The sequence below is a fragment of the Channa argus genome, chromosome 2, assembly GCF_033026475.1.
Source record: "Channa argus isolate prfri chromosome 2, Channa argus male v1.0, whole genome shotgun sequence".
Lineage (NCBI taxonomy): Eukaryota > Metazoa > Chordata > Actinopteri > Anabantiformes > Channidae > Channa > Channa argus.
This window is the reverse complement of record NC_090198.1, coordinates 14,204,285-14,231,020: the sequence shown is the minus strand read 5'-3', so window position 1 is coordinate 14,231,020 and position 26,736 is coordinate 14,204,285. Positions and strand designations below refer to the sequence as shown.

General features: G+C 37.9%; 1 protein-coding gene and 1 pseudogene across 5 annotated transcripts in view; one reads left to right on the top strand and one right to left on the bottom strand.

The window, feature by feature from the left end:
• Positions 1–3,290: 3,290 nt before the first annotated feature.
• Positions 3,291–8,092, bottom strand: LOC137117343 (uncharacterized; annotated as a pseudogene).
• Positions 8,093–10,554: 2,462 nt separating this feature from the next.
• kcnq1.1 (potassium voltage-gated channel, KQT-like subfamily, member 1.1) overlaps positions 10,555–26,736 on the top strand; it is a 32,705-nt gene continuing 16,523 nt past the window's right edge. For all 5 annotated transcript variants that reach the window (XM_067495649.1, XM_067495648.1, XM_067495647.1 and 2 more), the window contains exons 1-5: positions 10,555–11,172; positions 17,487–17,577; positions 23,185–23,311; positions 23,822–23,900; positions 24,449–24,545. In XM_067495649.1, coding sequence (XP_067351750.1) covers positions 10,811–11,172; positions 17,487–17,577; positions 23,185–23,311; positions 23,822–23,900; positions 24,449–24,545 — 756 coding nt within the window. In that variant the 5' untranslated portion in view covers positions 10,555–10,810. The remainder of the gene's footprint in view (positions 11,173–17,486; positions 17,578–23,184; positions 23,312–23,821; positions 23,901–24,448; positions 24,546–26,736) is intronic.

Sequence of the window (26,736 nt, the reverse complement as noted above, 5' to 3'; positions counted from 1 at the left end):
TAGGACGAAGTTATTTTTACCAAGCCAACATGAGTCAAAGTGTTTCATAAATTACAAAGGGTTGATGATGATGGTTGACTGTTTGTTTTGGGGTCTAGTGTGTTTTAGCCTCAAGTATCTGCTCATAGAATGGGTTGCAAAGGATGCACCAATTGTATCCTTCAAATTCAAGCAGAAGCAGGACACATTTCTCAGGCTGCATACAGAGGAGCCTTTGGAAGGGGACAGCCTTGTCATATTCGCTCTAGAAATACAAACTTCAAAGCAAGCAGGGCCCTGAATTGGGCCTCAGTGAATGCGTCTACAAGAACATCAACTCAGTGACGCACATGCTGGGAACTCTTCATCATTATTAATTGGGTTATATCACAAAAGGCAAAATCCTCACCCATCTCTACACATTATATGCTGTTGCTTGATTAAGCACGTCTTTACATGAACAGGCTTAGTCAGTGATAATTGTTTATAAGGCAAATGATAGATCAACCCCCCCCCTTATGTGTTTATATTACTCATGAATATGGAAGACAATATAGTTTGAGATCCCATGACTAATTTCTACTGACTGGCCCGAATGCTTGGACAGAGCCTGTTTGTAGTGGCTGTCTGCGTTGTACCCCGCAGAAACATTTCAACCTTATGTAACGGCCTATGAGTTCAAAGCATTTATGAAAAGCAAAAAGCATCTGTTGGAAAATTGTTAATTCACTTGTAATTTTTTGGATATCTGTATCGTCTCTGCTTCTGTTAGTATCTGGCCTCCAGTTTCTTTTATTTGTGATCATCAGTTAATTACAATAGCATATTATTGTTTGTTTCACATGCAAACTAAATTATTAGATGGGGCTTGGAAAAAGAATCCCTTAATCTTATCTGGATCAGCTAGGGCAAATAACAGTTAATAAGAAACTGTCTGCTTTATATTCCCTTGTGGAGGGAGATGAACTCCTACATTTCTTCAACCTTATTGCAATGAGCGACTTCAATAACGTTCTGACTGCCCTCTGGTGTCAACTAAGTTTGGAGGCTTTTTGTTATTTGCTTATGGGAGAATGAGTATGGGGTGGTGCAACATGAATGTTGATTGGACACATAATGAGTGTACTCAAAATTACTTCATTATTTTCATGTTTTGTTTAGTTTTTATGCTATTTCTCAGTTGTGCTACATTTTATTTACACTCCATTACACTCCAAACAGCAATATGGTACTTGTTTCTTCGAGGTTTGTATTTTAACTCTGAGATCTGAGATAAAAGTATACTATTAACTCAAGTACATCTGTCCATTATCTGTAACTGCTTATCCAGTTTAGGAGCGAGAGGCGGGGGAGAACATACAAACTCCACACAGAAAAGGCCACAGTCCACTGGGGACACAAACCTGCGACCTTCTAGCTGTGAGGCGGCAGCGCTGACTCCGCTGCCGTGCTGCCCATACACTTAAGTATCCTGAGTATTACAAGTACAGCACTGCTTTAGTTTGATCAACAACAAAATACTTTAATGACTTTATTTAGCCATTAAAACTGTGTAATAAGGGTTGCAGTATTAATAGGGCAATAATTTGTTATGTGTTAAGCTGCTAATTACTTGCTTGATGAGTAATTTAATTGTCTGGGATATAAACCGTCAAAAAGTGATAAATATCTAACACGATTCCCTAGGGCTACTGTAAGTTGACATTCAGTCCAAAGAAATTGAAGTATCTCCAAATCTGATGATTTTTAATTTTCTTTTTTTCAGCCACGAAAATTGGACTGAAAATATAAACCATTTACATGGCAAGTGGAATTGCTCTGAAAACAATTAAAACAAAAAAAGAAAAAACATGTGTGGTAGTATTTTCAGCTGTTCCAAACCCAAACACAAACAAAGTCTTGATTGACTTACAGTACACATTTTTTCACTATTAATTAGTAATGAATATAAAAAATTATTTTTAATTTTTCATTTCATCTTATATGTTTCTTTCATTAAATGCCCTAATATGGGAATGAGGATGACCTTCAAGATTTCCTTTCTGTATTCATAATAAAAACTCTTCAACAAAAAGAACCAGTTAAACTTTAATATCCACCTGGCAACAGATCCTGTCATCACATGGCTGTCACTCGACTCCTATTAAATCCTGCTGCAGTGAATTTGTTTCCTCATCCTTGGCCCAGTCTGGCCAAGGTCACAAAAAAAACAAAACAAAACAATCAACAACCTTTTCAAATTCTGTTGCACAGGTCCCCAGAGATTCCCTAGATTATACACTATGGTGGAAGATGTTGCTTTCAAACTGTAATAAAGCATTTAAGAATTTGTAGGTGTTTCTCTTTTTTTTTTGTTTGAGCTTTGATCAGCCCAGTGTTGAAATAAGAAGGGTATTTAAGTGAAAAACAGAGTAAAAACTTAAATGCACACAATGTTGAGCTGCTTTTTGCACATCCAAGTGAAAGCTGTGTAGAGAAGAACTTGGTGTAGATGCCAAACATGCCAGAGACTTACGCACAATGACACTTCTACTTCTTCTCCCAACTGTTTAATGAGGGAAGAGGACTAATATCTTCATGTGGTCTCAGACAGTGGGGAGTGGGGGGGGGGCATTCTATACAACTCTGCACACACAAATGCAGCCAAACAGTACCTTGACATGAACAACAATGTATATAAATTAAAAATGAATAGGTTGTTGCTATGTAAACAAAACTTTATCAGCAGCCTAAACAGAAACAGCTCTACACTGAAAAAAATGATACTTTGGATCAACCTAAAAAAATTGCTGTAATTTGTTACAGCTAATTTTATTGCTTTTTATTGAAACGATTAATTTGATTAAATGCTAATAATAATTTTACTTTTCCCCAAAGCAAAAACCTGCATCCACACAAGTCAAAAACCTATTTATTCACTTTGTAACAACCCAATATTTCACTTTAGAAATACCTCACATTCATAATTAAACACAAGTGTAACTTTTACATTGGAAGAACTCAATATATCTTCTTCTAATTTTGTCACGGCTAATTTTTCTAAATTTTCTCAAGTTAAAAGTATGAGTCATAATAAATTAAAAATTATTATTTTACCTAAATCAATATCTTGTCCGTACTCAAATCAAAAATATACTTCCACCTAAGCCATCAGATTAATTTGTGTAGATCAAAACCGTTAAATATTCTGCTTTGTGACTTTTTAACATTGGAACAGCCAAAGATTTTCTATTACAGTGAAGCTGTTTTTTTCTTGAGGTGAAACTATAACACTTATTACAGATAAATGTATTTTACTGCTGAACAAAAATCACACTGAAAAGACTTTGTCCTCCAAAAGACATTTATTAGCCTGTATGTATACACAACAGCTTTTCTGTGTTCAACAAAATTTCAGTAAGAAAAATAATACTTAAATATGGAAACAAACAAAACTGTGCTGATGTGAAATTTATACCCAGAAACACAAGTGTATTATATAACATTAACACAAACATTTGTTCATTAAAAATAAATAAGGAATTTACAAAAATTAAATAAAAAGGTATGATGTAAATTATGGTCTTTGGAGTGAAATATACGTTTCTAGAACTGTTTTCATTACTTAAAACTTGAGAAGTAAAACAAGTTTGTGCATCTCACCATTGTTAAAAAACGTGAGATGTGTACTTCAATCTGCATAGAACTGTATAAACAATTGCTAAAACTGTTCAACTGTGGTAATTCTTTGTGAAATTATTAGGGACTATTAGTGATATTTAAAATATTGCAAAAGCAAAGTTAAGAGAAATGTCAATAAAAGGCTTTTTTTTTTTTGTTGCTGGTAAAACACTGTATGAGCAATTAATTTTTTATCTTCTTTTTTAGATAAAAATAAATAAAGGCCTGTCTATTTTGTTAATGAAATTAAGATCAGCAAGAATGCTACAAAATTTATCATTCAATTATACACTGTAGCTCTAATGTAAAATCTAAAATTTGCTAGCCCCTCCAACTATCTGAAAATGTTGATTTTGAATACAGCCATTACAACAGAACAGAACAAAATTTATGTATCCAAATGTCATGATTTATTTCATGCTTAGAGCTTGACACTCAAACTGCACACTCTGCGTGACATTTTCTTTGGCTCAACCTCCATGATAACTTTCTGCAGTGATTCAAAGGTGTATTTAAGCTCAGTTGGATAACTCAAGTTTAGTGCATAGATGAGGCCAAATAATATAGCGCATGCATGTAACACTGACGGCAACTCATTAATGACTTCCACACCTTCAATCACAATCCCGATTTCCTGCGGTGGCTGGAGAAGATCATCTTTCTCCCTGAGAACAAACACTGCCATGGTGCACCTCTCAAGTTCTGATTCAGCTTCATCCTTTTGAACAACCTAATAAAATAGAAGACATTAGACAAATTATTCTATCTGATGAATTAGTGTGTGATGTAAAAATGTAAAAATCAACTACTTAATGTTCTCTTTGTAAGTGCAAAAATGTGATCCTTTGTTGAAGTTGTGTTGTGTATGCACAGCATCACAGTGCAGAATACACTGGTTTGCATTCAACCACATCGATATACATTAATTTTTGCTAAAGTGATTGATTACAAAAAACTTACCAGATATTCCTTAATGAGTTGATCCACATTTTCTCCCAAGTATACAATGAGGCACTTCAGTAGACACTCTCTTCTTAGATTCACATCCAGACTCTAGGTACATGCATGCACAAACACAATGTGTAATAATTAGTTCAAATATGCAGCCTGAAAAATAACAATATTAGACATCACAGTCCTGGGGGGTCCAGGACTCTGATGGGTCATCAGGGTCCAATTTTGCAAATCCATAATTGCACAGCTCGGTACTGGACCTGACCCATTACCTGCATTTATCTCTAAATAAAATCCTCACCCAACATACTACCCATAGCCTTATTAAACACACACACCAATCATCTACAGCATTAACATCACCTGGTGGTTTTATTGTTGTGGTGGATAGGGGTCAGAAGACATACTCTGAGCATTTTGTCAACTTTGACAAATGCACTTTTGAACCATAGACATGTAATGCTCCATAAAATAAAGTCCTATATAGCGATTTAACCTGAAAATGCACAAGTGAGTGTAAGGACAGAGTTTTAGGTGGTTCCTCAAGCAACTCTTATAAATGTAACCATATTATACAAGTGACAGGCACAGTACAGTCTGTGTGTGTGTGTGTGTGTGTGTGTGAGACAGACAGTGAGAGAAGATGGGTCAATTAACCGTCAATCAACTGCATTGACAATCGTAGAATGAGAATTGTACCTGAAAATTTAAGCTTGGAAAAAAACAAAAAACAAACAAACAAACAAACTTTATTTTGTGCATTGCCTGTCAGGCTGTGGGTTCCCAACACGGTACAAGACTGTTACACATAGTGTTCATTTTGTCATATTGCCACTGAAGACATAGTACAGTGGCAATCACCAAGGCTTTAAAAAAATTAGTCTTGTAATAAGATACATGTGTGAATAAAATAAACTGCACTGTAATCTGTACTGTGCTGGACATATGTAGACATTTTATGTCTCACTTCCAACATTCCCCATAGACCTTTTGTAAGGGTTATATGAGTATATAGATAATATGCTTGTGAAACTAATTTTTCAATATACTGAGCAAGTACAAACCTGATCAAGAACTTTAAGGATGTCCCTGGTCTTCTCTCTGACAGTCCCTCCTCTCTTTCTGATTATCTCTATGAGCTTGTTGTGGTGCTTGTCCAGTGAAGCCAGGAATCTTGCTTGAAGTGGTACTGTTGTAATTCTCAGAAATTCAGCATTGATCTTAAAAAAAAGGAAGAAAAAAAAGATGTTTGTCGACAATATCCTGTAGACATCCAAAGCAACATTCTTTGTACAGGTACCCACTAAACTATTCTTATAATTAAGTTATTAGTTATTTTAAAATTACTTGGTAAAACTTCAGTAACCTTAAGTACACTCTGAAAGTCTTTTGCAAAATGACAATAGTCCTTTTGTCTTTGACCATTTCATCTTACCTCATCCACACCAAACAATGCCGGCCATCTCTCCTTTAACTCCTCTACTCCCATTTCCTTCCCGACAATTTCTTGCCTTCGAATTTAAAACATCTTGGCCATTTTCTCTTTTATCACCATGCGATTGTTTTGCTTCTTCACTTCATTCAAAAGTGTAAGTCTCTCAACCTCCAATTTTCCTAGGGTCTCTCCAACTGGAATATCAGGAATGAGGTTGGCCTCTCCTCGCCTTGGTCTCTTTACATTCTTTGCTGACAATGCATCATCCAGAGGTTTAGATTTTAGTGAATTTGCAAGCACCTCAAAACACCCAATGCCCTTAAGTTGGGTTCGGTAGTTGCCCATCTTGGTTTTCAGTCTCTGTTTCCACCCATAGCAGCCGTTGTATGAGCCAGGTTCAGATAGGCATGGATGCTTCTTAATGAGTGCTTCTGAAACATCACTAAAGTCCGAATCTGTTGGATAAGCTTTGAACTTGTAAATCTCTTCAGCTACCTTTTCCAGAATATCTGATTTCATTTTTGAACTAAGTGCCAACCTTGTCATGTTTGATCTGTATGCTGCATTTCCCTTTTCTAGATGCAGTTCAGTGTCATAGGACAATGTTGGTATAGGAAAATCTCTTGGCCACATTTGTGTTCTGATAGAAATTGAGCTAGAAGGTGAGGAAAGAAGCTCTGTGTCATCTGTATTAACAGAAATTTACTCATCATGGATAGAGTGATCAAATGTTTGCCTGGAGTCTTCTGTTACCAGAATAACCTTGACAGTGGCTAAATCCTCAAGCTCAGAAGTTGTTGTCAGGTTTACTAGTGCATCTCCAAAGTCTTGGTACTGCAGCCTAAAAGTCCCACTTAAGCCAAAAACTTTTCTGACTTCACTCATAAGCTCTTCCATTGTCTCTGGAATTCCTTGTGGCAGAATTAACTTCTGGGTATCATCAGGATTCAGAATAACACGCAACTTCACTGGTCCTTTCTTTGCCATGTCAGCACATCCAAAGGATCTGGGAAAATAAATAAATAAACAAACAAACAATAATTTTAATGCAAGTATTAATTGTATTGCATATTTTTAACTATAACCCACGTTTAATTTATATTTACAAATTCAGAGCTGATAAGTAATTAAATACATTTACTTGAGTACTGTATTTAAGTACCATTATGAGATACTTGTTATAAGAATGAGACAATTGATAATCAATTAGTTTGATTCTTTGATATATGATATATAGTTTGATAAATAAGAGGGACAGAAGCAGTACTTATTAAATAGTCAAATTCTTGTAAAAGCTCACTGATGGCTACACTAGGAACAAGAAAAATATGTTCTAGCTTCAATAACAGCGAGGCAACTTTGAGCTCAATACTGCATGGCAAGTCATTTGAATTCAGAACATCAAAGCTAGAATCTGCCACTTCATCTGTTCTTAAATTATCATCTAATGCCTCACACTCAATCTCAATAGTGTCAGAAGAATGACTGTCAGTGGAATGACCAACGCTTGAACACTGTCTCTCAAGTATTCCAGACTTTAAGTTATTTACTGAGAAGTCTTTATGTTTTCTACTTCTATGAGTCCGAAATGAACCATAAATATTTGTTTTGTATGAATACCCTTCAAACACACAATCAACAGTCTCGTTTTTTTAGATGCTGTGCTATGTGTTCAAAATATTTTTTTAAAGTTGATTGTAACTACACAATAGACATTGATATGATACATCTTGAAAGATGAGTCAAAAGTGCATTCCAAGTCTTACAAGTGCATGGACAGTTGAAATAGGTGCATGGATAGGGATTGCGACGTCCATAGTGTCTGTGTTCAAGCCTGTAATGTTTAAGAAGCTCAGATCTTCTTGAAAGTGACGTACCACAGTCTTTGCACTTCCACATTCATCAGGAGACTAGGAAAGAACAAAGAATTTGATCTTTAAACTGAATCTGAACTGAATCAATTATAATTTTTTAGAAATAAACTGTTGGCAAATTTATTAAACATTCAAAATCCCGTGTCTGTCTCACTACAGCTGCAGGAAACAGTTGAGTAATTCATTAGTTGATCAAAAGAGTATTCATTCAAACTATTTTAACTTGTGATTAATCCTATTATTTTAAACAAACATTTCCAACATTCTTGACTTTAGGATTGATTAAAACACAAGTCAAAGAACATTTTAAAAGATGTCACATTGGGCTATAGGACAATTGCATGGCTATCACAATTTTCTGACATTTTACAGACTAAACCAAGGGCAACCTAGGCACACTGCACTGCTACAGTATTCCTAATCTTGTTAAGTTCTCACTTTTAAATAAAACTGATGTGAACCTATATTACCTCCCAATTTCATACTCTTGTACCCCATCCAATCAAGGCAAATAAATAACATTATTCCATATTTAACCTTAATTATTATCTGCTCATGATCAGGTTTAGTCCTATAACTTAATGTATTTTAATTTTGGTTATATAACTTCTTATTAAAATTTACATGTACATGTTCATGGTTGTGCATTTCTAGACTTACCAAATTGTGAAGTATGGCTTAAACAGTAGTCCCTGAGGGAAAAGCCTTCCAACGGTAAATGAATTTAAAAAAAAAAAAACGTGAGGTGTCATGTTTAGTTTTTGCATTTCTTAGTTGAGAGTAAATTGTATACCTTTTTTAGCCTATCTTAATTCTATTTTCTTCCTGTGTGCCTGCTTTTGAGTATTGTATTGTAATTTGAGGAGTCAGTCATATTTTATATTTATCGTTTTCAGCCGAGTAAGAGCTGTGTTAAGTTACTGCTAATACAAACCAAGCCTTAAGTGCTGTAGCTGCTTCACAATAAAAGCTTTACCCTAGCGAAACAACGTTGTGCTTTTATTGTGAACACGTCATAGGACATGCAATGTGCTTATCACATCGAGAAGTCTTATGTCGGTGACGATTCTCAATCAGCCAGGTCTTATCGGGGTTACCTTGGACTATTAGCTGTTCAGGCGGACAGCTTTTCCGAACAGTGCATTTGCACCAAGCCGGCTGCGTTCGACCGACCGCGGTTCACAGCACTGCTCGGCGCAAACACAGGCAGGCTGCAAAATACGTTTAACCTCTGCCATTTTACGACTGTAACGTCACCTCACCGATGGTAAAGAGGTGAAATGTAAGTTGTAATAAATGGATTCCTAGTCACCAGAGACAGAGCACTTGAAATAATATCGACATTTGTCTTCAGAAAAAGTATCCACATACATTGACTCTCTCCTCCACTCCTTCATGGCTCCACCTGAGTGTGTGTGCGCGCACCTGACGGAGGAACCCCCGCCCTCTGGCAAACACAGGTTGAGACGGAGTAGTATAAGCACTGGCTTTAAACAGTACCACGGGTAACCCCCCCCCCCCCCCCGAAAAAAGTTACCATATGAAATACTAATATAATACAGGTAGCGCAAGTAAATGGCCCAACAGTATAGTTCTTAAGGTTACACACGAAGATGAGCCCCGTAGCCCACAAGCATGCTGCTAGCATGTCACAAGTATTTATATTGTATTTTCACCACATAACTATTTTTTTTGATATCTTTGGCCTGCATTACCTAAATGTAGCTAAAAAAAAGTTTAGTTTAGCAGTTTTGCCAACTTTTCTTATGGGTTTGGGAAAAGTTAAACGTGAGCTTAGCTAGTTAATACTGGCTAACAAGCACACCGTTAGGTACAGCATATGAAGTTGGTGTGTAGTCCATGACACTTATCATAAATTTGACAATGCAAAAGCTATTTACCTTAAAGTCTGAAAATAAGATTAACATCTTACCTTGTTGAACATGAGTTTTCTTGTGCAGCACACTCTCTTTGCATGCGAGCGAAAAAATAATGGCGGTCAAAAGATTCTTTCGAAGCGAGCTGGCGCTACGTCATGAGGTCATGTGACTTGTAAATCCTTTGCTCTGAAGTAGAAATGTCCTTTGAGTAAACGGAATCACTGCAAGTTTTACCAGGACTGGTGCTGGTTACTTTGAAGCGAATTAGAAAAACAAGTTCAAATGGAAAAATAAAAAATTTGGATCAATTCAGTGTAGAAACATACTTTAAATGAATGACAAAGCTGTTTCACTTTTTTCAGTGTAAGGCAGTTTTCTAAAGACACCTGTTACTCAGTTTAGATTGGACAAGTTTCCAATTGGGGTCGTGCCTTTACGTACTTATTTTCTGCTTGCATCTGGAATTCAAACATTCACAAATACCTGAGACTGAAGGGAATTTACCATCAGTACATCACCGAAATATTTTAACTAGTAAGAATGTCAAGTACCTTTCATGTATGTTTACAGGCCACAGCGAAATAGTTTGTGCTTGCACAAATAAATATTAGGTAACAAAGTTAATGATGCAGTGGAATTTCACACGGATCCGAAGATGGAGTTCCTCAGCTGTAAACCTCTTTTAAGCTGTTTTTAAAAAACAGTGAACAGCTGGCGACTCACAGCGCACCGCCTGGCGCCCACAGCCCTCCAGGCTGATAAGAGCTCTGAAGGAGGTAGGGGATACTCACTCAGGGCTGAGACTCACCATATCATCAACAACCCAGGGAGCTATAAACTTAAATTAAAGAAACGCCATCCTGGTGATCTAGAGCATTAATAACTAAGTTTGTGTTACAGCTTTATGCGCTCTGACGCGACAGGCGCGCAACAGAAGGGGAGCGCACATGGGCAAACATTTGTTCCTTTGACCGAAATATAACTGTGAGAAAGGTGACCCAGCGCCGGAGGAGTAACGGGGAGCTATAATGTCCAATTCCCTCGCCTATCTGGGGAACTCACGGAGGTCCTCTGGTTTGGCACGTGGAAACAGACCACCGGATTTGGAGCTGTCGGTAACTTCGTTTAGTGCGCCCGAACAAGGAACACCTGTGGACAACAACACGCTTTCTAAAAAAGACAAAATGCCTGTGGATGGTAACGCTCCCACCGACGTCCCCGTTGTTCCCTACCACCCGTACTTATCCCGTCCCCGAATGTCAGGTCGGATGTCGGTGTACAGCACAAGTCCAGCACGTCCAGTCCTCATCCGCGCCTACATCCAGGGACGCGTGTATAACTTTCTGGAAAGGCCGTCTGGCTGGAAGTGCTTCGTGTATCACTTCACAGTGTGAGTGTTTTTATTTTCATAATCATCCAGATCCATGGGGTATTCAAGGGTATAATTGCAACTCTAAGATCTTAATTAAACAGGGAGTTAATTGCTCATGTAGCCTTGGAAGCCCGCACTACAAAGAACTGTTAAGCCAGTGAATTTTACAAAGATGCTGCACGGTTTCGCAGCTCAACTGAAGGTCCCTTTAGGAATATTAGAAGGATATTTTAGTCTAGCCATAGCATATAAAACACACCATATCACAGACTACAGAATCTCAGACAAAAGACTTCCTCATAGGAGCTCTAAAAGAACATTATACACTCTCTCATTTGCTAAACTATTTTCCTCAGCATCACTGAGCATTTAATTTTCCTCAACAGTGCGGGCAGCAGCACAGAAGTTTCTTTGGATTTGCATTTAGTAAGTCTGCTTACTTAATGTAATCCAACCTGACAGGGAGTGTTTTAGATGTATTTTTCTTCCTGACAGTGTGACAGACATGTGAGACTACCTGGTTTTATGAAAATAACATAAAAATATTACAGCAGGGGGGTGGAGGGCTCCACTTCCCTGAAGATGTCAGATATTAGTTCATTACCCATAACTGCTGTGACAGTTTGTCAGGTAGCTTGAAATTCTTCCTTTTGGACAAATTAAATGCTTTTACTGGGCGCTACACCTCTCTATACACCTCTGACACAAATGATAAAGATTTAGACTTGCTGTTTTGATTTCTTGGTATAACTTGCAGGCAGAAAACTAGCAGTCCAGTAGATCCAGACTCGAGTGGTCAGGCATAGGTTCAGGAATGTGGGCTATGATCTTCCAGTTCACCCTCATGTGTGCTGTGCTTGTGCACACTTGCTGGCACTGATAGCAGGCAGCTAAACTTGGCAGTGTGTGCATGTGTGTGTGTGTTTGTGTGTGTGTGTGTGTGTGTGTGTGTGTGTGTGTGTGTGTGTGTGTGTGTGTGTGTGTGTGTGTGTGTGTGTGTGTGTGTGTGTGTGTGTGCAGGCAGTGGAGGAGGTAGCAGCACTGTCTGTGATCCTGCTGTGTCGAAGGGGACGCAGAGGAACGCAGCCTGTCGGAGCAGGTTAAAATCTCAGTGAATCAAAGGGAGCCTGAGCCAGGAAAGTGCAACTCAATCACATTATAGCATTACAAAAATAGTGGCACAATACAAAATATTATAGAAGGTAGTAGCTGCTTTGATTGCAGGAAAATCTTGGTTAAGGCAAATTTCACTGTTTTGGCTGGGCACCCTGGTAAAAATATAAAAAATGGTTCTTTTAATAAGCTGCTACGTTGTATGTAGTCCACCATCAGTTTATGGAAAAACATTCACGTTAGCCTATAGCTAAAAGAAATTAGCAGTTCCTCTATTGGCAATAAACATTGAGAAAAATGTGACCAGTCTATGATACCTGATACTGTGCCTAATTTGGTCCATACAAGTGCAATGAAGCAATTTGTGGATCAGCTTCCACAGAAACCATCTGCACAAGTTCACTGATCCATTTGGGGTTATTTGGAAAAACATTTACCTCACTGTGACAAATCTGCCCAATCTGTGAGGGGCTTTGTTCTGCATTGCTTATATTTGATCACAACTGTTCATTTTTTAACCTATGGACATGTGAACACACTGTTAAGAGTCCCAGTATATGCAAGCGGTGTGGTGTAATTCCTTATTTATACATGTCAATACTACTATGATTTTCAAATGTTGTCAGTGTATTGTTTCTTTCAGATCTAGACAGTATTACTTCAAACTAACACATTGGTCATTTACTTTGGTGCATGCTTACGGCCACAGTTGAACAAAGGTGATCGTCGACGATTACAACGAGGTCAACAGAACTGTAGTCATACATGTACTTCTGTTTAATTTCATGGGCATTTTCAGTTCAGCTCAGTCCAGTTCAGTGAATCATAAACTGTCTCTTTGCTATAATAGCATCAGGTGTTTGTTGTAAGAGCATGCTGTTGGGATGTGTAATGATCCAGCAGGTTTTGGGGTCAGTTTAGTACCTCTTTGTTTTGCAAGTGTTTGAGTGGGAGAATGGCCGTTAAGAACAAGTATGACCTTATTACTGACCCAGAACTCGAACGTCACAGTGACCGGAGGCCTTATCAGACAGACCCTGAAGTGTGTGTGTGTATGTGTGTGTGTTTGCGCATACATATATTTGTCAGCTTGTGTGTATGTGGTGATACGGTATGCTCACAGTGACTTGGAAAGAACAAAAAAAAAAAAAAGGAAGCAACTGTGCAGTTCTCTGACAAGGAAAATGGTTTATATTTAGTTTCATGCAGTTAAAAATTATTTCCCATGTTCTCTTGTTTAACACTTTAGAAAGAAAGATGTTTTATTTAATACCCTTTGCTGCCTTTGCTGCAGTCACTTGTTTGACGTATGTCTGCAGTCTGATACAGTCCTAACAGTAAAAGCCGTATTGCAGACTGGAGCAGCATGGATCGAACCCACATGGTGGTTATGGATGAGTCGACCAGGAGACAAAACCCAATTCAGGTGTTCAATTCAAGTTCCAACCAAATATTGTATCAAACAGTATCAAGCTGGAGCAAGTAAACATAGACACAGTTGTAATGATTTAGAAAAGAGGGTATTCGTTGCTGTTCTTTTTAATTTGAGCAATGTTTCTGAAAAGAGCTCTTTGTATTCTACCCGATATTTTAGTAACCAGGGAAAAGAGATCTGGGCTTTTCATCGCTTCTTTTTTGAACTCCTTTAGTTCTCTACACTCCTACTATAGTCACATACCTTTCTTTTGAATGTATTTGACAAATTCTAGGTGCCAAGACTTTTAAAGGAGCACATTGATGACAGTGGTTACCAGCTTTTTATGGTTCAACATTTAAACCCAGACAAGCAATTGTTGTGGCTGAGTCTAAATTACAATGTTTGTTTCATTTGCTTTCTGCCCTTTATCACTTAAAACACTTCGTAACAGTGATAAAAATAAAGCATGATTGCCGTTCCAAACAGGATATTTGATGGTAACAGCCAGTGACATGGTCAGCCGCGTCACCACTAAGTCTTATCCTGTCCTCTGCTTTGTCTGTACACTCACTGCATGACAGACTGCAAGTGAATCTTTCTATCAATAATAGATAGGAGCAATGCTTTGAGCTTTTGTTTAGAGTTCAGTGGTGCCTGTGTTGCTGAGCCAGTGTATTATTTTGTCTGTTGCTACACCAAGCCAATGGGTGCCAGACAGTGACATGTATTATCTATAGTCCTGGAGGTAAAGGAAGTGAAATACAATGGTGTAGTTAGTAGATAGAGACTGACGAGTCAGATAGTCTCAGATGGATTAAAAGTGAAGCACAAGTGCACGCTCAGCTTACTGAGTGTGTATGTTTACTGGCATTTCAAATGACCTCAAATAACTTATGCAGAGCTCCACAGACAAATTACAAGCATTCCAAGCTGGAGTGTTAGCCGGTCTAAAAAGTTGGACATTTGGAAGTAAGATTTAAAAAATGGTGTTACCTCTACTTGATACTATTACTATTTACACGGGCAGCGGACATCATTTTGATGTCATTTTGCAGTGTTTAATTGTTCTTGTTCTTCAGAAAGGACCAACTGCTTTGTTAGTTGTGTTACAGCCCATCTCCTTCTCTTCTGTCTTTTATCTGTGTTGACGTGTGACATGCACGTTCAAGCCCCTGTACGTGTGTTTGTCATACTTTAAGGTTGTTGGGATTCCTGGCCAGTTTTCATAAACGTGGGTGATACAGATGTCATGGTGCAAATACATATTGGAAACTATAACTTCCTCTACACATAGTTTGCATCAAACCCACTCATACAGGGACAATGCAGTGATTCTTCCAGGCTATTTTCTGAATAAACAGTATATATTGGATGACATTACAGTCATTACTTTAAACAACATTGATGCCAAGATACTGTTTTCCACTTCCACACTGGAGTTTTTCTAACAACTGGATCTTTTTAATTTCCATCATGATAACCACCTCCCTGTGACGGATTTGTAGCCACACTACACACACACACACACACACACACACACACACACACACACACACACACACACACACACACACACATGCATTATACAAAATAATGACTACTCTCTCAAACAGCAACAAAGAGAAGAGGCAGTCTGTAGTTTGTTGCATTTGTCTGAATAACATGAAGTGAATGGAATAAAACTGCAAGTTTAACAACTGTATTTAACAGTAGAACAGTGTCAATAGTATTGAAATAAATGTTATATACCTTTGGTGTAGGAAACAAGCCACTAGTTTCTATGCACAGGGCTTCAGATGGTGTGCACACAGTATTTTGGCCTGCATGCATAACTCTTAGAGACTAAGGAGATACCAAAATATACGTCATGAATACAGACACAGACACACAGATGCAGGAAAAGATGATGGAGCCTTTAGGCTTCATTTATTGTCATCTGTTGAATCTATGCACATGCTATGGTGTTTGTGTGCTGGTCTGTCTGTGTCACGCTGCAATTGGCAGTGGAGTTTCTGTGCCACCGTGTTGAGGTTTCTTTCCCACTGTTGTGAGTTTTTTTTTGGGGGGGTGTCTTAAAATTGAATAATTAATTATTCAGTTGAAACCTGAGGGACAATGTGGGGTTGGAGCTAGCAGATGTTGATCAGCAGTTACTTTTACTAAGTGTGACTTATACTGTACATTCAGTTTTCCTTCCCCTTGTTGTTCATCTCTCTGTCTTTTTCGTGTCAGCTCAAGGTAATAACCTTGTTTGACCAAATAAAGGCTTTTAAACATTCTTTCTTTTTTCTCTGTAGTGTCTGATGATCACCAGCTATTGCTTTGCCCCTATTGTTTTAATATCTCATTTAATTTTCATCATATATATAACGTTTTGTGAATCTCTCAACGTTTACCATGTAAATATACTATTTGTACTGTACATATGCAAAGATATACATTACACAAGATGCATGTATCATACACATGCATGTACTTTTTTAGTACACACATTAAAGCTGTCAGTGGCTGATACCAGCGTTATACAGGATGAAAACAGGAAACAAGCTTTTCAGTGGCTCCACATGAGCTTGTTTTGTAAGCTGATTGGCAGAAACGCTCAGAGGCTGTAACATGTGCATCTTCTCCCTTCATCATCTCTTCATCACCAACTGAAATGAAAAGTTAATCAGTTTGTCTTTGACCCGGCACCAACATTTCTGCAATATACGCTGCTAACAGTTGGAATGAGGGGAAAGTGACCTCAACTTCAACTCGGATAAAAGAGGCAATAACTGCAATCATAAAACTAAAAACCAGAACTGAGTAGTTTTTTTTGTTTTTTTTTTTACTTATTCGGCTGAGATACATGTTAACAACTTTATGAGTTTGAGATTGGCACATCACCTTCATTACAGTCAGCCCTGGTTGGCCATCTTACTTCACTACCTTCATGTTACATCTTCCTTTGAGACTTTTAAGATTTGTTGTGGAAAATAATAACTAAAATATATAAGCATTTTCTGTCAAGATTATTAAACATATGGTCAGAAAAGATGCTCTTGGTGTTTAAAAGTTTAGCTTGTCTAACAACCAAAAACTTAAGCCCACATAATCGAGTGTCACTTGTGGTTTTTATTAAGTGTCACTCTAGCATGAAGCTTTCTCTCAAAGAATAACAAAAAATGTCTTTCTGTTAAATGGGTGCAGGAACTACAGATGCCTTGCTGTTTTTGCAGTGAAAACACTTTTGACCTTCAGGGGGAATACGGTGAATGTTAAAGAGCAATTTAGTGTTTGTTGATAGTGTGTGCATACGTGCACACCTGTGTGCTCATTTCATGACAAGTTTATCGTGTTGTTTGCATTCATATGGTAGAGTTCAAAGGTTTCACAGTATTTCCTCCAGAGGACTGTCCTTGAATGTTTACTCAAATTCAGTCAGACACATTTTATGATAAAAATATGAAGTAATGCAATGCTGTCTTGAAACTTTTTTTGAGAGTTGTTCAGAAACTCAGATTTGTACTCGACACTAAAGTTGAGTGAAGATTTTCTGTTTAAATCAAAGTGGGAAATGTTGACATAAATATGAGTTGGAATGTTGAAAATTGGAGTGTGGAGGTTCGTGACTTGACTTGACAAATCATGTAAAGCTTTGATTTGGAGAAGATGAAGTTTACTAATAATCAAAACCCAGCTAGACATTATCATGTAACTGGATGAAATAAAACTCAAAGTAAATAGAAATGTCCCCTAACATAAAACATTAAAACTTGATGACTAATGAATACTGATGTATGATCTGCTTTATTTCCCACAGGTTTCTCATAGTTCTGGCCTGTCTGATCCTTAGTGTCCTCTCTACAGTTGACCAGTACCAGGCCCTTGCTCACACAACACTCTTCTGGGTGGTGAGTTTAAATCTAATTAAACTCTAAAGTCAGTGACACCTGGGGTTAACTGAGACTGCCCTGCCATATAAAATAAGCCTTTTATAATGCATAGTTACACATTACTCTTAAGCGACACCTACAGGTTGTGTAAAAAAGGAAACAGCATTTGCAGAAAATCGACCTTTACAATAACAGGAATATGCTCTTTAGTGACTCTAGTATTTATGATGGCAGCAAAAGAGGACGTCATGCGGTGTTATAGACCAACAAATTCCCTGTTAGAAGGAGGTCAGGTTGGATGGATAGGTCAACAAAACACTGACCTTTAACAAAGGTGACTGCTGCTCCTTTCCCATTTGTACAGTGATATGGATTTTTTTCAGAGGATAAGAACAAGCAGCCACTTTAGAGTACAAGCTTTTAGGATGAGGACCTAACCATAAAAACATAGTTTTGGGTTACAGCGGCAGCTATGTAGGCAGTACAGGTGCACCTCCACATTGGCAAAATAGGCAACTGCAACTTGAGCATGTTTGATGTGTGTGTTTTATGAATAGGAAAAAGGGGTGAGAAATTGGCATTGTAGTCAATTAATTTGGCCTATTAAATTGTAGCTCTGTGTCACGACTTTAGTTATTATGCAGACCTGAATCACATATTGTTGAGGGCAATGAATATGTACGTGTGTTTATGTCACTTATAACCTGCTGTAGATAAAAGCTTTTGTCCAATGACTAACAGTAAATATTTGACCTGCTGTACCCCGTATTAATACAGGATATATTTTGTGTTTGAATGCAAGAAAGATCAGCAGTTTGCTTTTAATTATCTTGATCAGTGTTCCATATGTGTCTGAAAAATACAAGTGACCGGAAAAATGAAAGAACCTGCTTTGTCCTTGTAGCTCAATCTCTCCTGATCGGATCTTTCTTTTGACTTTCTCCCTCTGTTAAGCATATTTGTCTTGTCTGTTTTAGTTGGCTGACATCTGGAAATAGGCCTGACTCTGACATATTAAGTAGTTATGGTATAATGCTTGTGAGACAATGCAGATAATAGATACTGAGTTAATAGATACTGTTGCTACCACAACAACAGCTTTCTGCTGTTTCAAAACCAATTTCATGGGCTGATTGACCTAACCACTGTCTCACAAAAACAATTTAGGGGCATTTTCTTTGGAGCTCCAAAGGCTTTTTTTTCTACAAACAATTTCAGGGTGTCCCACTGGCCTATAAGGGCAAAGGCTCCTCCTCTAAAATCAATAATAAATGGGATAAACATAACCCTGAGACACCAGCTGCAGAGCAGGAACTGTTGTAGTGATGGGCGAGTCACTCAAACTCAGACAAGATTGGAGCGTGCCACATGCCACAAGTTCACCTTGTACTGAGGATAATGGGACAAAAAGGGTTGTTATAGTGTTTCATAAGCTGGCACGTCCTAATCTCAAATCCTGCTGGTTTATTGTTGGAGATTTAAGTTACTGCAGAGGCACCTGTGTAAAAGTTAGGCCTGTAATTACAAAATACAATGTGATTGTACAAATGTTTTGCTAAAACCTCTTTGGAGATATTTAATCTTTCTATTCTACTCATCTACACAAATAATGAATAATTAATATTTGGTATGCCACTACCAAATATATATATATATAAACCTACCAAAATATCAAACATTAATGTTTTCCATTCTAAAATCCCACAGGGGATGTTTTGCACTGTGCTTTCTAGTTTAGAAATATTTGTTCTGACCTGGCTAGTCTTTCATGTCTTTCTCCCCCAGCACAGAAGCCTCTCCTTTGTCCTGCTTCTTTCTTCCTGTACACTCAAGGTTAACAGAAACCACTCTATTCTTTACTTGGAGATGCAGCACTTGCAGGCTGTGTTTGTAGTAGTGTGTTTGACCAGATGCTTGGCAGTTTGCCCAAAAGATCCACATTTTCAGAAGAATTTGTTTGGCAACAAAACTTGTTACTTACACTTTATTGGAAGCTAAGGTTGAATGCGGGTTAATGCAACCACAAGGGGGCACAAGCCAGTATCTTCTTGTGTCCTAAGTCTGGATAAATGCAGAGGGTGTGTCAAGAAGGGCACCTGACGTAAAACTCATGCCAAATTAAATGATTACTTCCACATCTAATCTGACTTCCACAAGGTCGGGTCGACCAGGGCCTGGGTTAACGAAGACCGCCACCGGTGCTGTTCACCTACAAGGTGTGGTGAAACTGGGCTACTGTTGGTTGCAGAAGGAAAGGTGGAAGTCGTGTTTGTAGGCAAGATAGAAGAGGAAAGCCAAGAGTGTTGGACTGACAGTAGGGACTTTGAATGGTGGGACTAAGACAGGGAAGGTTAGAGAGTTGATTGACATGATGCAGAGAAGGAAGGTGGATATACTGTGTGTCCAGGAGACCTGGACACACAGTAGAAGCTGGAAGGACCACAGAAGGACAGATAGTGGTAGACTTTGCAAAGAGGATGGAAATGGCTGTAGTGGATACTTTCTTCCAGTAGAGGCAAGAGCATAGGGTGACATATGAAGGTGGAGAGAGAAGCACTTAGGTGCTGCATACTCTGCATCCTCTTGTTTCACACCAACTAGCGTCATGTCCTCTCTTATTACATCCATAAACCTCTTCTTTGGTCTTCCTCTAGACCAAAGAGGAAGACCTAGTGGCTAGGTCAGACAAGTAGGGCAGGGCTTCCAAAAGAGTCATTTCAGAGGCACCAGTGAAGAGAATAGTCTTGATGGCTCAAAGTGCAGGAGCATAATGTTTGGAAATGCATGATGAACAACTTAAAGATGGGCAGATAAAGGGTTCTAAACTGAAGAGATGGGATAAAGTCAGCTTAAGGGGTAAACTGAGAGGTAAATGGGGGTGGAAATGACAATAGTTTATAATTTAAAACACCAATAATTATTAACTACTAATAACTACAGTCTACTTTATCACTTGTTCTGTGGTAAAAGTATTTATGGGTCCAGGACTAATGGAAATCCCACCCAAACCCTACATGCATAACTGAATTTATAAAAAAAAAAATAGATAGCTTGGTCAGACCGTAATTTTATTTTATTTTTTCATGTTTATTTATATGTTTATTTGTATAGCAGGCGATGATATCACAGAGCTCAGTATTTATAGCCTAAGCTAATTTACAGTTCCAATCCAAAGGAGAAAGAGAACACAGGAGCAGCACTATGCACATCAATTAACAAGCAGCCACAGTGGAATTTAGCAGTGACCTAGTGAAATATAAAATCATTAATTAAACAAACCCCCCCAAAATTGTCCTATTTTCACCATAGACAGATAGAATATAGAAAATCATAAGCATACAACCTACAGAAATCTTTGGAAGTGTTTGAGTTCACGTGTCATTTCCTTAGAACATAGTTAACTCAGAAAGACATGAAACTCATAACATGACCTTCACCTGCAGATGGAATTTGGTCATTTCTCATGTTGTAGGTGTTCAAAATGTTCACTTCCTGAGCATTTTGAGGATGCTTCTTACATGTTTGCATAGCAGTAATGGGTGACGGATTATTAATTATTCCAAAGTACAGTACAATCTAACCCCAAGGTTCACTTGATGACAACTAAAGAAACTCCATATCTGCAGGTGAGGATTGTGTTATAGAGTCAAAAGCTCTGGTCAGCTGCTTTTTCCAAAGTCAATACTGACTGTGACGCCAAAGTAAAAACAGCTGTTTTAATTTACTTCTATGCCTGTATATGGTCCCTTCTGTTTGAGAGCATGTTTAACTTTTTGGATTGGCCATTTGTGTTTCAAGCATTAAGTGGAACGTCTTTTGGAGTAAACTCAGAAATACAACATTTTACATATTAGCTTTCAAATGCAGTTTAACATGTTAATGCGATTTCTGTGAGCACATCTTCTGCTGCTGCTCCCCTGTTTGTTCCTCCCATCTTTCAAAGCAAAGAGATCATCAATAAACATCTATGAAAAGCCGGTGATTCACTTTTAGACAGCTCCATTTCGAAATGCTCGCTAATGATTAAGAGAGGTATGGAGGCAATTCCACTCTCATTCACACCAGATCATTAATTTCCTTATCCTGGTGTAATTGTGTGCTGTAATTGATTTTTAAAAATCTATTTAGTCCTCAAGGAGCAATGGAGGGAAATAGAGCCGCTTTGATTGAGTTAGTTGAGGTTAGTTGTATGAGCTTTATGTTTAACACCAAATACACGCTGTGTATGTGTTGTGGCTTGCTTAAGTTAATCAAAAACAATTAGCAGACTAACAACAAGAAGAAAGTTAGGAAATAATCCACTTGCGGTGGTGGAAAAGCAAGCACTTAGCTAAGATTAGCATTAAGTCTGAAATAAAAGGAGACAGGCCTGGCTGTGAAACTAATTACCAAGAACATGTACGTGTTTTTTTTTTATTCCTAAAAAACAAATTTTTATACGACTTAACTGCAGCAGCAAATATATTTTTGTAAGGCATGTAATTACAACTGGATTATATTCTCTGTTGTATGAGCAAATCACAAAAAAACGATTCTATGTTCAGTCTCAGTGAAATGTTACCACACAACCTTGTTTTTGGTTTTTTTGTTATACAGTGTATCCAGAAATTGTTCACAGCGCCTAACTTTTTCCTCATTTTGTTCTGTCTTATTGTCTTGTTGCCTTATTTTAAAATGGATCAAATTAAATGTTTTCCTCAAAATTCTACAAACAATACCCCATAATGACAGCGTGAAAGAAGTTTGTTTGAAATCTTTGCAAATCTATTAAAACTCCTTCCTTTGCCTTGTCATTATTACTTATTTATGTATAAATAATATTTTCTAAGCATTTTCTTCTGATCTTTAAAGTATTCTAGATAGTTTTTCTTCTTACCTGTATTTTTGTATATCTTTAGCCTTGTTTTCATATATGTACCTCTGCCTGCAGACTCTTAATGGGCAGTTATACAGCGTATTCAGATTTAGTATTCAGACCCCCTTCACTCTAGTCTCCAACAACTCATTTTGAGATGAAATTCAGTCATATGGTCTATTTAATTAAACTATCTGTTACATTACTGCACTCAATCCACTTTCCATCCTTTACAAATGTCGGCAACACAGCCCCAACAGTTGATCATGGCAGGAATATCTTGCCCATCCTTCTACTGTGGAAGACCTAAGAAAATTACATAAAGTAATTTCTAAGACATTTAACTGAGCATAATTGTTTTACTTTTTTAGGTATGAGCATCCTCCTCGGCTCTCTCAGCACTATCACTTTGAACAAGTCCATGTGTTTAGGATTTGAATTAAAGAATTAACTGATGTGGAATAAATAAAACGGTGACAAATGGTGTATCTGCTTATCAAGAATCAACAATCTGTAATATGTTGTGAGTGCACGGTCAGGCTTGTGTGAAAAGCTGCACTTACTAAGAAAGGATTAAGTTTAGAGAACATCTGTGCAAAAATTGCTTCTATAGTTTATCAGTATCTGTTTTAAAGCACAATGTGCTCAAGTCTGAGCAGGTGTTCAGGTGTTGTTGCACTGAATAACATGCCTCACCATCTGATGTTTGTTTTTTCCCACCTGTCCTTCTCCCACACTTGTCTGTTCTGTTTCCCCTATTTCTCTGACAGGAGATTGTCCTTGTGCTGTTCTTCGGTGTGGAATATTTTGTCCGCCTATGGTCAGCAGGCTGCCGCAGTAAATATGTTGGCATCTGGGGCCGACTGCGCTTTGCCAGGAAGCCAATATCTATTATAGGTGTGAAGGCAACCTCCACACACACACACACACACACACACACACACACACACACACACACACACACACACACACACACACACACACACACATATACATATATATATATATATGTATATGTGTATGTATATATATATATACACAAGTACATGCAGTCAAGCAGACGTATCATTTCCCACCCACTCACAATATTTAAACAATATAAAATATCATAAGCTTCATCCTGAAAAAAGATATCTAAAACAAATTCAGCATGAAATTAAAACTGTCGATATTCTGTCTACCTTTAGCCTTTTATTCTGAAAATTGGAACCTCCTTACCCCTCTCACCTCAATTTCGTGATGAAAACCAATGGCAAAAATACTTTTCCTATATTCTTTTTTGAAATTTAATTTTACAATCCTCCTTTGGTGGCCAACAGTAGCTCAGTTATGCAACAAACTGTATATTGAACATCTGAATGTTGATTCCATAGTTTTCTCAAAACCCCCTTATTCTCTGTCATACAGATCTGATTGTAGTTGTTGCCTCAGTAATTGTGCTGTCAGTGGGCTCCAAAGGTCAGGTCTTTGCCACCTCTGCTGTTCGGTAAGTGATGGGTTAGGGAAACAATTTGGCTAAAAGTATGTGGACATGTGTGTATTTCTTCTCTGGGCCTCTTTTTCATGGCTTGGGCTAAGCCCTGTAAACTACATTTATGGAAAAAGTTTGGGGAAGGCCTCTATTTCAGCAAGACAGTACTCCCCTGAACTAAATTTGGGAGATTGCTTGCACCTGCACAGTCCGAACATCAATCCAATTCAACACCTTTGGGATGTACTGATCAAACACATTACCCAGCATCTGTGTCCAAAGGCAGTAATCCCCTTGTGGATTAATGGCAACAAAAGCCATTGTGGAAACTTTTACCTCAAAGGTGTAAACTGTTTTAGTGGCAGATGAAGGCCCATTGTTGTTGAATGAGTTTTGGGCTTACAGTGTGTGTGTGGGTGTGTGTGTGTTTGTGTGTGTGTGCGCATGTGTGTATATATATATATATATATATATATATATATATATATATGTGTGTGTGTGTGTGCAGTATGTACTAACATTCGGTCTGAATACATAGCATTTAAACTTTTATTGTTTTCCAGAGGGATTCGCTTCCTGCAGATCCTGCGTATGCTCCATGTTGACCGGCAGGGAGGAACCTGGCGTCTGCTGGGCTCTGTTGTCTTCATCCATCGGCAGGTACGCAATCACAGCTTTGAAAGCACATTACATTTCACATCCAAAACTGTCAGTGCTCCTGATTATTATTAGAAAGCTGAAGGCATTCTGTCAGGGGATTTTTAGCTTCTCCTCATCACGTAAGCTATTATTTTTCATTACTAGACAGAACAGAGTGAGACTCTTTACATGGGAGTACATTATAACAGCTACACAAATATTCAGCAGAGGGCAACATGAAAAAAAGCTACTGTACAGTAGGTTAGGTTTTTAGGGTTATAGACTCCTCTGCGCTATCATTCAACTGAGACACAGAGGTGGCTGTGATTATCCCCAGTTGCCAAAGTGGTTGTCTTTGATGTTTGTATAACAAGAGAGTGATGAGCAGTATCAGGAATGATGCTCAACCACTGCCACCTACTGTGTTTCCTTGGATTGGCCTTGGCTGATGACCAAATTGCTCTTTGCTCAGGCTGGTCAGCAACAGTTATTGGAATGGAAGGCAGATACAGGAGCCACACTTCTGTCATATTTCTCACTGGTGAATACGACTAAGGACTTACAAAGAAACATATTTGCAGCGAATGCAAGCTAGATCTGAACATAATACTGTCCTCGCTGCTTATACGGCCACATAGCCAGAGACTGGTCACAGCCCCATCCATCACAACATTAAAATCAACAGGTAGATTTAATGTGTAAAATCAAATATTAATACAATCAACACTAATTCAGTTTAGATTCAGATAATATTATAAGTCATGATTATTTTTATAGTAATAGTAATTTAACTGGACATTCTGGGATAATAAACCCATCATGAGAGGAAAGCATATGTTCTTGTTGCCACATTTCTGCCCACAGAGCATTAATTTTCTCTGTTAAGGCATTACATAGCCCCAGAAGGCTTATGGCAAATACAGTGTGTACTCACAAGTGTATAACAGCCAGTACTGTGGGGGTCAAATTGGTATCATTACACATTTTGCATTTGGTGATTTTCTGCTAAAGTTAAGTCAGAACCTGAATATTTAGTTCAGTCACTCTCTTGCAAAAACACATGAAACCACAGCCCTACTGTGGTAACAGCGGGAGTTTTTAAAGTCAGTGGAGTTTCATTCACTTTAATAAGCATCCAGTCTGTGTTACGACAGCTTTTAAATACACATCGAGGACAGTTGTAGTGCTTATGGCTTGTAAACACAATTTGCACAGTTGCTAGCTCATTGGCAGATGGGAAGCAAATGTTTTTTGAATGTGTTTGCCAGGTCACAGCAGCAGCAACACATATACAAAACCTTTCGTAGATACTTAAGGCTGAATGCAATAAAAGCTGTTATTTTCAAGAATCATGCCGTAAATTACATGCTGTCCTATCATTTTAAGGTGTAGCAGGATCTTGTACTCACTGCCCAAGGTCTGATGACCAGAAATGTCCCGAATGTGTTGCTAGATTAAGAAATAACAGACACGGACTCTGAGCTTTAACGCACTGTATTTATGGTGTATATGTAAGGCAGTGTAAGCTGTTTATGTGAATTTAAAACATGGAAAACAGAGGCATTTCCTAGATTTCTTCTGCAATAAAATGCTGTTGCACTTGTGTGATGCTCTAAAAAAAATCTAGAAGTGACAGTTTTAGGCCAAGGCACAACTAAGAATTTCATTCAGTGTAACTTAGTGCAGTGGGTGCTCTGGTACACTGAGTGGTTAAACAGTGTTTAAATCAGGTAGAAGGTGAGTGTAGAACATTCACTTAAAGTGCACTCACACAAAGTACCAGTCCAATTACAATCAGAGAGGATAAGCACTAAGCCCAATTAGACTTCCTGAGCAAATCACAGACAGCTCTTTATTGAATCTTGCAAAATGAAGCTTAATAGTTTTAAATACATTAGGAGAGATCGGGATTTCAAACTAACTTTTAATGATTTGCTGCAAACCTGAATCTAATTAGTGAATACAGGGATTAGTGATCTTTATTGAAGATACATTGTTAGTATGTTCTCACTAAATCCTCATACTGTTGTTTAAACTTTAAAACTCAGTTGCACTTATTGTCTCTTTATAGCTACATAAAGCATAATAGTATATTATTGATGAGCTCTAATATATATGAAACATGGAGTGATGGTAACATTGTCAAGTAATGTTATTCTTAGTTCTGTAGTTTAGAGTCCATTTTAATTTTACCTTTTTAATTATGGCAATA